Source organism: Salvelinus namaycush, chromosome 13 (assembly GCF_016432855.1).
Source record: "Salvelinus namaycush isolate Seneca chromosome 13, SaNama_1.0, whole genome shotgun sequence".
NCBI classification, from domain to species: Eukaryota; Metazoa; Chordata; class Actinopteri; order Salmoniformes; family Salmonidae; genus Salvelinus; species Salvelinus namaycush.
In genome coordinates, this window is record NC_052319.1 from 40,648,919 (window position 1) to 40,663,295 (window position 14,377).

Sequence of the window (14,377 nt, forward strand, 5' to 3'; positions counted from 1 at the left end):
GCTTACCCAGGGAGCCCTTCAGGCCAGGGAACAAACAGGCCTTTCTGAACACTGACCCACTGTGCCCAGCAGCCAGACAGCAAACCTCCCCTCCCATGTTAATGGAAACCATAGACACAGAGTCCACCGTAGCCCAGGGACGGAGGGTGCCAGTGTCACGCCCTGACCATAGTAAGCTGTTTATTCTCTGTGTTGGTTGGGGTGTGATAGTGACTTGGGTGGGTCATCTAGGTGTTTTGTATTTTTATGGTTGGCCTGATATGGTTCCCTATCAGAGGCAGCTGTTTATCGTTGTCTCTGATTGGGGATCCTATTTAGGTAGCCATTTCCCCATGGTTATTCGTGGGATCTTGTCTACATTTAGTTGCCTGAGTGCACAACAGCAGCTTCACGTTTCGTTTGTTCTCGTGCTTTATTTGTTTTGTTTAGGGTGTTTCGGGTTTATTAAAATGATGTGGAACTCTACGCACGCTGCGCCTTGGTCCATTCATTACGACGACCCTGACAGCCAGCCTTTTCTTGCATCCACCTGCACTTTGATTATCGCCCATTGAAACAAAGACAGGCTTTTTTTTCATTCACAGGTATTCACAGGCACCTATATACCTCAATGTAGTACAATGTAGACACTTTAGCCTAGTAACAATTTTATTTGATACATGTGGTCTGAATAATCAAGCTTCTCCACTTTCGGGGAATTTGCAGTGAATATATTGGCTTTTCTATTGGACATGGCTTCCTTCCCCGGGACACTGGTTGAATCAACGTTTTTTCCACGTAATTTCGATGAAATTACATTGAACCAACGTGGAATAGACGTTGAACTGATGTCTGTGCCCAATGGGTTGTTGTTGCATCTAACACATTAGTAGCCGAGCCACTCTGGCAGGCATTCACTGCATTTGATTGCATGTTTGCCATTACATCCAGACGTGAACAGAATAAACGGTAGTGACAGTCCGTTTTGCACCTAACCCAGTACACAGAAAACCTTTTACATCTGCTCATTATGTTTACCCACAAGAGAGCACTGAAATGCTTTCATTGTTAGTGGCATTTTCAGAAAAGAGCCCTAACACGACTTGATTTTTTTTGCCATGGCAACATCAGCATCTAGACGTTACTTTTATTTTCTCTGGTATGGTGAGAATGAGCCTGGTTTTGGTACATGGATTAAAAGCTTTTTAATCCCATGGTTGAGTGACCACTAGCAGCTCTGCCTAGTGATCTGACTCTCCCTGCTGTTTGCAGGTCTCTCTGAAGTTTTCCTGCATTAGGCTGTCGTGGCAGCCTTCCCTCTCACTGTTTTAGCATGCAAGCCCCAAATGCCCATTAATTAAATGCCTGCTGGTTCTGTACGAGAAGTCTTGCCTTGTTAATTCCAGTCCGTTCAAACTGTATATTTCTTATCAAGATCTGCTTGCATCCAACAAAAAAAAGCACAATTTAATGAAATGTTGCCATGCTCCTGGGTGCCAGCCTCTCTCTGTCTAATCTAATCAAAACAAATTGTTTTTGTCACATGCGCCGAATACAACAGGTGTAGTAGACCTTACCGTAAAATGCTTACTTACAAGCCTTTAACCAACAATGCAGTTCAAGAAATAGAGTTAAGAAAATATTTAATAAATAATCTGAAGTAAATAAATAAATAATTGAGGCTATATCAGTACCGAGTTAATGTGTGGAGGTACAGGTTAGTCAAGGTAATTGAGTTAATGTGTGGAGGTACAGGTTAGTCAAGGTAATTGAGTTAATGTGTGGAGGTACAGGTTAGTCAAGGTAATTGAGTTAATGTGTAGAGGTACAGGTTAGTCAAGGTAATTGAGTTAATGTGTGGAGGTACAGGTTAGTCAAGGTAATTGAGTTAATATGTACATGTAGGTAGGGGTAAAGTGACTATGCATAGGTAATAAACAACCTCTCTGTTTATTGAATGAGGTTGAATCTATAGTGTCCTTGTTTTACTTAAATGTCTAAACCTGTGTGTAGGTGGAGTGTAGGTGTAAACAGACCATTATAGAGGACTGGATGATTGTTGTTTTGTGGGGGACAACAAGAGAGATGTTAAGTCTGGTGAGAGTTTCCGTATTACGTCTGATTACAGAGAAAGCCACAATGATAGAGGTGTGTTTTCTTTATTATACAGAGAGTGAGGGTATCACGTTTGAGGTAAGACCCAGATGCAGACAACGTTGAATTAACCACAGTTTATTCATCCAACAGGGGCAGGCAAAAGACAGGTAAAGGACAGGCAGGGGTCAATAATCCAGACAGGTGGGGCAAAGGTACCGGATGACAGGCAGGCTCAGGGTCAGTGTAGGCAGAGGTCAGTAATCTAGATACGTGTGGCAAAGGTACCGGACGACAGGCAGGCTCAGGGTCAGTGTAGGCAGAGGTCAGTAATCCAGATACGTGGGGCAAAGGTACCGGACGACAGGCAGGCTCAGGGTCAGTGTAGGCAGAGGTCAGTAATCCAGATACGTGGGGCAAAGGTATAGGACGGCAGGCAGGCTCAGGATCAGGGCAGGTAGAAAAGGTCAAAACCGGGAAAACTAGAGAACAGGAACAATCAAGAGACATGAACAGAGGGAAAACCACTGGTAGGCTTGACGAAACGAAACAAACTGGCAACAGACAAAACAGAGAACACAGGTGTAAATACACAGGGGATAATGGGGAAGACGGGTGACACCTGGAGGGGGTGGAGACAATCACAAGACAGGTGAAGCAGATCAGGGTGTGACAGAGGGATTGTATAGACTTGATTTGAGAAAGGTTTACCACCCCTAAGGAAGGACACTTCCTGCTTCCTGTCCCCCTACTGGACTTGTACCTTGTTAGTAAAAAAACATTAGGAACACCCCCCCCCACCCAATTCTTCCCGCAGCTGTGTCAAGTTGGCTGGATGTCCCTTGGGTGGTCGGCCATTCTTGATACACACGGGAAACTGTTGAATGTGAAAAATCCTGCAGCGTTGCAGTTCTTGACACAAACCAGTGCGCCTGGCATCTACTACCATACCCTGTTCAAAGACACTTAATAAATATTTTGTCTTGTCCATTCAACCTCTGAATGGCACACATACACAATCCATGTCTCAATTGTCTCAGGGCTTAAAAATCCTTCTTTAACCTGTCTCACCCCCTTCATTTACACTAGTTGAAGTGGCTTTAACAAGTGACATCAATAACGGATCATAGCTTTCTCCTGGATTCACCTGGTCAGTCTGCCATGGTCAGTCTTTGCCAGTCTAATGTTCTGTACACTCAGTGTATATTATACAATGGTGTTGTTTCTCAAGCTTTCCCAATGTGTTTGCAGAAACGTTTCCCCTGGTTTTGTACTCATGTTCTAAATGCACTTTAGCAGAGCAATAGATATCTCAAGGTACAAATCAAGACTTCACATGTCAAACTGTGAAGCTAGAAGGAAGTTCCTCCACACAAATATCAAGAGGCTTTACGACATGAAAGCGCAAGTTGTCCAAAGCGTTGCTGGGAGTACTGACAAAGTTTATGAAGAAGAAAGTGAATGTGTTTTTAATCCTCTGCAGCACGTGCAACAATGAGAGGCTGAGTGCTTAGATATGCCACCCCTGGGGCAGGTGCTATACTTAAGTCTTACAACAGCCTCATTATCGCCTTCCACTCACATCAGGTCCTAGCAGCAGTTTGTCACAGACAGACTCCTCTCTGCCTGCCAGTAGGCATCAGACCAATACTCCTGCAACACTACTGTACATAATTACCATATGGACAGCATTTTGAGCCAGACTGAAGACTAAAACCCCTCCAGGCAGATTCCCTAGATAACAAAATGAATATTTTATCTCATTTCCATCTAATTTGCACCAAATTATTATACAGAAGTGAAATTTGTAATTAATTTATAGAACAGATCAAACACAGGTTCATACTTTGATTTTTTTGGGGGGGGGGAGCTGTTATTTTGATGCTTTTAATCTCCACTGCTTTCCACAGCATCTCTATATATAATCAAGCACTATTATAAAACATGCTGCAAATGAATAGCTGTCAGCACACATAGAATGCTTGTCTGGGTTGTGAAAGCAGTTCCAGGGAGATGTCCCCTTTACCTGCCACCCAACTGATTAATTAATTTCACACTGTTAATTAAATCCACAGTCTGGGGAGTCTCGGCGCCACCCTGGGAAACCATATCTGGGTCTTGTGTGCACAGATATTACTTAGGGAAGGTCTGAGACAACTGCTCTCTCTGTCTCTCTCAGAAGTTGACACTGACGTCACCGTCTCTGAGGACGAAAGACCATGATGTGTCTCAATGTCATCTGCCAGTCATGGCAACACACTGCAGGGAAACAGGACAGGACCACACCATTTTACTGTGACAGGACAAGGTCCAACAATAATTGACAACAAGAGAATATGAGAGAAAAGTGGGAATCTGATACAAAATACAAAGTTAACCAATTTATTTTCAAAATAACCCCTAGATGATTATAAAACATTTATAGAAAGAAAAACCCTTTCACACCGTGCATTGTCCAAGTATAACCGGTTATTTTAGATGTCCGAGTATAACCGGTTATTTTAGATGTCCAAGTATAACCGGTTATTTTAGATGTCCGAGTATAACCGGTTATTTTAGATGTCCAAGTATAACCGGTTATTTTAGATGTCTAAGTATAGCCGGTTATTTTAGATGTCCAAGTATAACCGGTTATTTTAGATGTCTAAGTATAACTGGTTATTTTAGATGTCTAAGTATAGCCGGGTATTTTAGATGTCTAAGTATAGCCGGTTATTTTAGATGTCTAAGTATAGCCGGTTATTTTAGATGTCTAAGTATAACCGGTTATTTCAGATGCCCAAGTATAGCCGGTTATTTTAGATGCCCAAGTATAGCCGGTTATTTTAGAAGTCCAAGTATAGCCGGTTATGTTAGATGTCCACATATAGCCGGTTATTTTAGATGTTGTGTGTGATATTCAAATCAGATCAGTTGCTATTCCAGATCGTCTCTGAGATCAAAACAACATTCATTGGTTCTGTTGAAAAGGAGTTTTCCATGACTCCGGTGTCTGGGCACCCGCATCACCATGTGTGCCAGGCTGGCAAAGCGCTACAGCAGCTCCAACGTGACAACAGAAGATGAAGTGCAGGAGTCTAACACAGCAGATATCAAAGCAGTGTGGGTTGGAAGGTACGCTCCCCCCCACCCCCTCTTCCCTTTATTCACTACTAGGAACACACAATATGTTAACCATGAATGTAATGCACAGATTGAATAGGATGTTCAAATGAGCCTGTAATTGCATAATGATGATATCATTTAGGAGATTATGAATAAGAGTTTCATACTGATGTTTGGTGAGAATTGATCTGTTTTCTATTTCAACAGGGATTTTGTAAGTCCCTGTGTCGAGATTGATTCAGTTCAGTCTGTCAGTGGTGGATATGTGGAAAATGGGCAGAGACGAGAGACAAAGGATGAAACTATGTTGTGTTCTGACACTCATGAAGAAGGAAACAAAGTGATAACAACCACACGTAATGTATAAATAGGAATGTGTTTGACGTTTACATTCATTAAAAGATCTAAAGAACAAAAAACAAGAAACTGTATGGGACCATAAGAGTGACTTCTAGCAATATCTTACATAAATCAAATTTGTTATCCGTTATTTGATTCATGGATGCTGTTTAATATGTCTGGGTATAAATCATCATATCTCCAAAAAACATAAAGGAAAATGCAATTAATTGACATCCTTATAAATAATTCCCACACTGTACATACAGTCAGGTAGAGTTACAGTACAGAAACTATCGTACATTATTATATTCCATTAAAATGATCTGGCCCTGACAACGAATTACTATATTTTCATAACAGGTTGAAAGTCAGCTTCCCTCTCTAAAAGGCTTCCCTCTCTAGAAGGCTTCCCTCTCTACGCTACGGGGTGGAATATAATTCCTACCTAAAATAGTTCACTAGATTGATAAGATATTGGATGGAAGAAATACTTCCTATCTGTGCTTGCCTTGTCCTGTGACAGGACCCATCAGGTGCTCAACTCTTCCCTCACCCCTCCTTCTGACCCCATTCTGTCATCTCCGTTTCCTTATTTTCCACTCGCAGGTCTTTTATAAAGTGTCTCCATTCATTACACATCTAACAATGCGTTACAAATAGGCCACCATCAATCAGTCATTCAGCAGTGAAGGCAGAATCCACTGGTGTCTCCGATGCGATAGGTTTAGGAACTAAAGGAGCAACATGTGAGGGGACGGCTTTCTCTCAGAGAGACGGAAATATACATTTGTGTCCTAATAATTTGTCATGCCCTCTCTGACACAGTTTTGATATTGAATAGGAGAACTAATTTGGTTATAAGCTTTTTTTAAATTCTCATTAAATTTCTTTAAAAAAAACAAGCAGTATTTCTATGTAATTGGGTAATCTCTTTACAGGTGGTAAGAGCGTGTAATGCTGGATATGTGTCAAGACTAAGTGCCTTGAGGCAAAGTTTTCCAGGTAAACATGTTACGGGCCAGGGCATATAAACTTACAGTGTGTATGATATAGGTGAAACATGACGTACGTAGTTGGGAGTGATTCAAGGCCCGAGGGAACAGAGTCAGAACTGTCTGACTCTCTTTGTCTGAGTGTGTCATATCATAAGCAGATGTTCTACTGATAACAAGCTCACAACAGACAATGCCACAGGATTTGTTACTAAGCAACTCTATACCATTAATGACGGTACATTACATTGTCTATTGAGTCAGAGGCTACAGAACCAATAAAGACATTGAGGCAGAGCCTAAGACTATAGGTCATGTATAGACCCTCACACTGAAATTACATTAATTAAAAATGCATAACATTAAATAAGCAATCTTTGAAATTATTACAGGGAAACATCCATAGACACACTAAAACTGAGCATTTATTATTATTATTTTTTTAAATCTGTGCATATGTCATAGTAATATATTGTTTAAACAGTCAAGTGTCCTCTTACTCAAGTGGAGGTGGGCTTATTAGCTCTAATGTTGCTTTGCTTAGAGGCCTGGTCCTGCTTCTTTGACTTCAAGATAGACGGCACCTCTTCAAGCATCAATACTTCAGGATGTATGCACCAACCACATAGGCGTTTCTAAAGGGACAGACAAAAAAGACAATGAGTTAGAGAAGTCCAAAGGACAATACATCATTTTCAAATACAGTCAAAAACACAAAACGATCAATGAATATGTTTAACATAGTTGGCCAGAGATGTTGGTTCTGGGCTGTCAAGATTACTATCAATATGCTCAGATATCCACGTTTTACTTTGCATTGTAGCACTGTAAATGCTCTTAGATTAATATGCAAACTAGCAGCACTGTGAATGCCCTTAGATTAAACCTTAGCTATGAGTGTTGCTGATTCAGCTATGACCTGTCTGGTGTCTAGTTCAGCTCTGGTCACTGTTTTCAAAGGACTGCGTTCTTTACCCACCTCAAGTCATTGCCCTCACAAGGTTAACTGTTAAAAGTCAACGAGTCAGAAATGACTTCGTCAGACTTCATCCTTTACCTACCTCGGTCTCGTGTGTGTAAGAACTGATATAACAAACAACGAGGAAGATTATATTAAATCTTACCTTGAAACATGTTTTGAATCGTTTGCTGACCATGTACAGAGCGATGGGGTTGATGCAGGAGTTCAGCGATGCCATATTAATGCCAATATAGTCCAGGACAAGAAAAACACTGAAAAGGATGAGAGGATCAGGTCAGTAACACATACCACAATTGAAAACAGCAGTGACAGTTTAATGTATCCTTTCTTACCTCAGTAGCTGACACCTTTTAGAATCCTTCTCGTCATAAATGGTGAGTTTTAAGATTCTGCTCAGGTACAGTGGTAACCAACAGAGAGCAAACACAAACACTAAGCAAAACACCGTCTTGGCCACTTCTCGTCTCTGGGTGAAAACAGATAAGGAGATTTATCTTAGACATTTTAATGACATCATAAAAAAATAACGACATTACAGAGCTAGCATTACAATGTCTATACTGCACCATGGGCCTCCATGTCCGGTCCAGGAAAGATACTGGGATGTGCAGGCTTTTATTCCACCCCAGCACTAACACATTTGTTAAAAATAATCAACATATCATCGTCTTCGGGCTGGAGCATGATTAGTTGAATCAGCTGTGTTACTGCTGGTCTGGACCATGATTAGTTGAATCAGCGTGTTTTACTGCTGGTCTGGACCATGATTAGTTGAATCAGCTGTTTTACTGCTGGTCTGGACCATGATTAGTTGAATCAGCTGTTTTACTGCTGGTCTGGACCATGATTAGTTGAATCAGCTGTTTTACTGCTGGTCTGGACCATGATTAGTTGAACCAGTGTGTTTTACTGCTGGTCTGGACCATGATTAGTTGAATCAGCTGTTTTACTGCTGGTCTGGACCATGATTAGTTGAACCAGCGTGTTTTACTGCTGGTCTGGACCATGATTAGTTGAATCAGCTGTTTTACTGCTGGTCTGGACCATGATTAGTTGAATCAGCTGTTTTACTGCTGGTCTGGACCATGATTAGTTGAATCAGCGTGTTTTACTGCTGGTCTGGACCATGATTAGTTGAACCAGTGTGTTTTACTGCTGGTCTGGACCATGTTTAGTTGAACCAGCTGTGTTACTGCTGGTCTGGACCATGATTAGTTGAACCAGCGTGTTTTACTGCTGGTCTGGACCATGATTAGTTGAATCAGCTGTTTTACTGCTGGTCTGGACCATGATTAGTTGAATCAGCGTGTTTTACTGCTGGTCTGGACCATGATTAGTTGAATCAGCTGTTTTACTGCTGGTCTGGACCATGATTAGTTGAACCAGTGTGTTTTACTGCTGGTCTGGACCATGTTTAGTTGAACCAGCTGTGTTACTGCTGGTCTGGACCATGATTAGTTGAATCAGCGTGTTTTACTGCTGGTCTGGACCATGATTAGTTGAATCAGCTGTTTTACTGCTGGTCTGGACCATGATTAGTTGAATCAGCTGTTTTACTGCTGGTCTGGACCATGATTAGTTGAACCAGCTGTTTTATTGCTGGTCTGGACCATGATTAGTTGAACCAGTGTGTTTTACTACTGGTCTGGAGCAAAAGGCTGTACATCTAATACCTCTCTAGTACCAGAGCTGTAATCACCTGTACGGTGTAGTTCCCCAGGGTATTCTCATTCTTCCTCAACATTTCCCGGGCCATCAGGGTGTAGAAGACAGCCGTGCAAGCCAGCGGCGTGCAGAAGTAGAAACCGAAGAGCCACCAGTCTTTTGCTGATTTATAAAACTTATGGAAAAATATAGTGTTTAGTATTGTGGTTTTCGGTTTTATCTACCTACTGGAATGTGATGATAAGCACACCTCACTAGCTGCATTATATAATCAATCTGTCATTTTCATTTATTATCTAAAGAAAACCAAATTAAAACACATTATTGACCTTTTATTTTTCCATATTACTGCATGTTCTCAGGACTGACATTACCTGCATGAACTGATTGGTCTGTATGGGGTGAAGCAGACATACTGTCAGATGCTGTCCTTTATACTCCATCGTTATGATATCAAAGCCGACAACTTCAGGCACAGCCAGGAATGTTGATATCACCCATATCAAAGTTATTTCCACTACTGTCCAGGTTGAAACCCCAATGCCTTTGATTCGATTCCAGGATGCAACAGCTTGATACCTAGAAAATTAACAAGGAAATTATGTGGCTAGGGAGCGTTTTGTTCATAACAATAAAACAAAAATCACATTACAATGAAAGGGAATTTCAGGGCCTACTTCAAATAAATATATTTGTTGAAATGTAGACATCAGCCAACTCTAACCATGTTACTCTTCTTATAACCTTTTGTATTCTATTCTCTGGTTTTGCCTTGTAAAATCTGAGTAATACAGTCATGTCCAACTATCTTGAAACAGAAATGTGAACTGAAGGTGTAATCCTCTCACCTGTCATACCTCTCACCTGTCATATCTCTCACCTGTCATACCTCTCACCTGTCATATCTCTCACCTGTCATACCTCTCACCTGTCAATGCTCAAGGCACATAAACTCAACACTGTGATTCCAACAGAGGTTTTCTGGATGAAAGGGATAAGTTTACAGAGCGCCAAACCAAACGGCCAGTCCTGAGCCATGAGCTGCAACAACAAAATGTCAATATTATATTACAAATCAATGTGTACTCAATAATACAAAACCCGATTTGATAGATCAGGATAGACAGATCACTGCACCCCACACTGCTAATAACTCACCCTGTAAGCATTGACTGGAATATCTATCACGATATGCAGCAGGTCTCCCAAAGCAAGGTTGGCAATGAGAATGTTAGGTCCACTTCTCATACATTTGTTTTCATATATGATTCTCAAGAGTGTTGAATTTCCAACTAGTCCAACGATGAATACAAGAACAGACACCACAGTACTGATGTATTTGAAAGTGTCTCTGATTCCAGTCGACACTAAGCACATGGGATGGGGTCGGGTGTTTCGTCCTGCTGTTTTGAACAAGGGAACAGAACCATTGGATTTGTGGTCCTCTGTAAGCTCTACAGCATCCAAAGAGGCAGTTGCAAAGAGTTCAATAGTAGGAGCTGCTTGTGGATTCTGATCATTGGTCGCTGCACTGATTAAAACCATTCCATTGGTAAGCAGCAGAGACAGAACAAGAGTTACAATTTCCATCGTAGATGATTTCCTCAAAAGGCCCTGCAATTTATCCCCGGGAAGTAGTCTGCAAATGAGAATGGAAATCATTACTGGACACATTACAGCCTGGAGTGATACCAAAAAATGAATCAATGTGGTGTAAAGTCTATTGATTACAACAAGAAGCATTGATGATTGTCTGTGAAATTATAGATAACATTGAAAAAATGTCAGATTACCTACTGTACACGCCAATCGATCCAGCATCAAATTTTTCCTCCACAATGCAGTGGCAATTGTAGTCTACACATGCAGTCTGTGGCTTAGCTAAGGCAGATTAAGGTTTTTATAGACCGAGATTTTATTGGCATGGTTAGTCATCAATCTGTCACCACATTACTGCTCTTGGTGCATCATTCTGGATGACAGGGCTTCACTGAAGTCTTGTACTCAGCAGATGACTCTATACAAGTTACAGCTCTGTTCTAAATCCAATGGTTGTCTTACCATTGTACATACAAATTGTCACGTTCCTGACCTATTGTTCCTTTTTCTGTTATTTATTTAGTTGGTCAGGGCGTGAGTTGGGGTGGGTTGTCTTTGTGTGTTTTGTCTAGTCTAGGGGTGTTGTATGTGTATGGGGTAGAGAAGAGTGAGGTTGTCTAGTTATGTCTATGGCTGCCTAGATTGGGTCTCAATCAGAGACAGCTGTCATTCATTGTCTCTGATTGGGAGCCATATTTAAGGCAGCCATAGGCAGTAGGCTTTTGTGGGTAGTTGTCTATGTTGAACGTTTGTTGCTTGTCTGTGCACTTACGTTATTTAGCTTCACGGTCGTTTGTTGTTTTGTTAGTTTGTATTATAGTGTTCGTTTTTGTGTTTTCTCTCTCTTCTCAATAAAAGAAGATGTATTTTGCACACGCTGCGCCTTGGTCCAATCTGTCTCAAGAAGACGATCGTGACACAAATACAAAAAACAGCAATGATTAAAAGGACTTTTAGGGACACACTGACCCAGTAGTTATATTTGTGACAAATGTGAATCCTATTATGATCTTTGACATTGAAACAAGTCTCTATCTTGAGAGGATAGGGACTTATATAATTATGAATTTGAATACTAGACATAATATGGACCTGAACCTTCTTATGATAGGATAAAAGTCGGCCATTACGTTCAGGGAGTTGCCAACCATGGTTTGCCAGTGCTGTGATAAGACATTGTGTAAAATAATTTATTAGGAGAATTTATCTGCACTGTCTTTTATCTAGCTAGCCAGCCTGTTTTAGACGGATGATTCCATTAATTGTTCAAATTAACTGCCAACATTCCATTCAAATAATGCAGTCAATCCACAGCCACACTACAACATTTTTGACATTTATGGTCTTTTTACATATATTTTAGAGGCTATATATTCAGAAAATTGGCATTTATAAATATATGACAATATTTTGAGTTGACAATAATGCTATTACACAATTTCTGAATATCACACGCCTTACTTTCATTTTCCTGCATAAGTAAAATCGGGATTATGCCTCTACTGACATTTTCACCCCATTCTGGAACTTTTAGGGTTTATGACATAGCCCCTCTAATAATTTAACAGGATGTCTATGCTTAGACCTAAAGGGCATCACTGAGTTCTACATTTCATATGATGTAATAATAAAATGCACACGAAGTTGTTGCCTTGTATTTTATCAAAAATCCATATATCTCATTGACATCATGACATAGGAAAAACAATAACACGTCATTCAATTGATGCCTCGAAAGTTTATACATGATTTCACTAGTATTTGTCATTGAACAGGGGCTATTTATTTTCATGTGGGTGCCACTTACCCCATAAAACCCTGTCACTGTGAGTGGGGTGCCGCCGACAGATGCTGGTGTTACGCAATAATTCAAGATTCTGGACAACACGACTGACCTTACTGCCCCTCGGTTCTTAGCGGAAAACGTGCAACAACCAGTGGGCCAGTTGACCTGTGACAATCAGAAAGACCCCGTTGCAACTCTTGTGACGGACAGGTATCCAAGTTTATCTGACAACATTGAAATTTGCCCACGTATGGCGTCGGATGACAGTTGGAAAGTCTGTGAATTGGGTGAGTAGGGGTGAGTAGGCTAGCTCACTGATGAGATAGTGAACATGCTATCTTCTCGTTGTATTGTAATTGAATAACGTTACATTCAGAAGCAGATAGCCTACTTAACGTTTCCTTCGCTGTGCAATGCTAGGTGAGAAAACAATAAAGAGCCATGCCAGGACTACTTTGAGCACAGATGAAAAAGTTCTAATGTAAGACATTTTGTATTATTTCAGGTTCAATGAGAGATTTTTAGAGAGATGTAGCCAATATGCTGGTAGGGTTTAGCCCAGGTAGCCTGTTGGAGGACAGTGGAACTGGACCCAAGTGATTTAAACCAACCACGCTTCAGCCATTCGCCTTCATTAAGTTCATATGCTGATGATAAAATGAAGGAGGATTTTAGATATTATTTTAAAGTGGTCCAGGTACAATCGGCATGCAAAAAACAAAACATGATGTGATTGGCAAATGAGTTGCACACACAATATATTGGTCAGAATTTGTACCAATCTCATCATGTTTTTTTGGTATTCCCGTTGTGATTGATCCCTGAACCCATAGAGGGCATTTTGAAATGTATAAAATCCTCCTTCATTTTATTTTCTTAATCAGTGAAGTAGGCCAAATCCTGGCCCTGATGAAGGGTGGAAATGCGTTCATTTTACTTTGAGCAATGAAGCAATTTGTATACACCTCCACTGCCCTCCGAGAGTTCCTCAGTTTCTTCTTCACTTCAGTTTGCTCCTCAATTCATGCACCTTTGGAGAGCGAGGTAGCAGCGTTGCTACCTTCCCCCAGTAGCCTAAGTATTCACATCATTGTCATACAATTATTAACAACTATTGCATTTCATAACAAAATTGGCATGCACTTGAAACTATTTTGACCATAGTCTGAACATGCTTGAAGAGCAGGCCCTCTTTGTCCCTACACCATCCAGCACGCTGCCAAGGAGTGATTCTACCACAGCAGAGTTCATAGAGGTCCACGTGCTGGATGGCAGTTCCATCACCATAGTCAGCGCCAGCACCCAGACAGACTGGGAGTGGGTGGAGCAGGCACTCACAGACAGCTGTCAAGGTAGTCAGAATGTCCGATGGGTTTTGGGTTCGAATGCGTCACACCTTTCTGCTGCCCTCCTCCTCTGACGACTCAAACATCTGTCAGCACCTTCCTACAGTTATTTTCTCTCTCGTAGTTCAAAGTGAAGTGGAGAGGTTTGAGCCAAAAGCCTCATCACAGACAGTCCCCCAGAGTATAGTTATTGGGCCAGATTCAGAGGTTAAGGTAGGCTAATGTATGTAGCCTATGGTATATGATTAGTTAATAGAAAACAGTTTAATTACAGTAGGCTATTCAATCAACCAATTTACTACCAATCCAACAAACTGAAAATAGATCACAACAAACTGAAGAATTTATATGGTATAATGGTATAACAGGGTTTATCTTTTGTGTCCTCTTTGGAAGAATGAAGAGACAGATATGGAGAAGGAAAATGAGTTGTATGGTATACCTAATGTGGGGCCACCTTCCATGTTGGCCTACAAACCAGAGTCGA

General features: G+C 41.0%; 1 protein-coding gene across 1 annotated transcript; it reads right to left on the reverse strand.

Annotated features, from left to right (window-relative positions):
• Positions 1–7,012: 7,012 nt before the first annotated feature.
• On the reverse strand, positions 7,013–10,704 carry LOC120058132 (endothelin receptor type B-like). Its single transcript, XM_039006604.1, has 7 exons — positions 10,318–10,704; positions 10,088–10,200; positions 9,534–9,738; positions 9,194–9,334; positions 7,827–7,960; positions 7,637–7,745; positions 7,013–7,147 (listed from the first exon to the last, which is right to left on the reverse strand). The coding sequence occupies exons 1-7, from the start codon at positions 10,702–10,704 to the stop codon at positions 7,013–7,015; spliced, it is 1,224 nt and encodes a 407-aa protein (XP_038862532.1).
• Between the last annotated feature and the right edge of the window lie 3,673 nt (positions 10,705–14,377).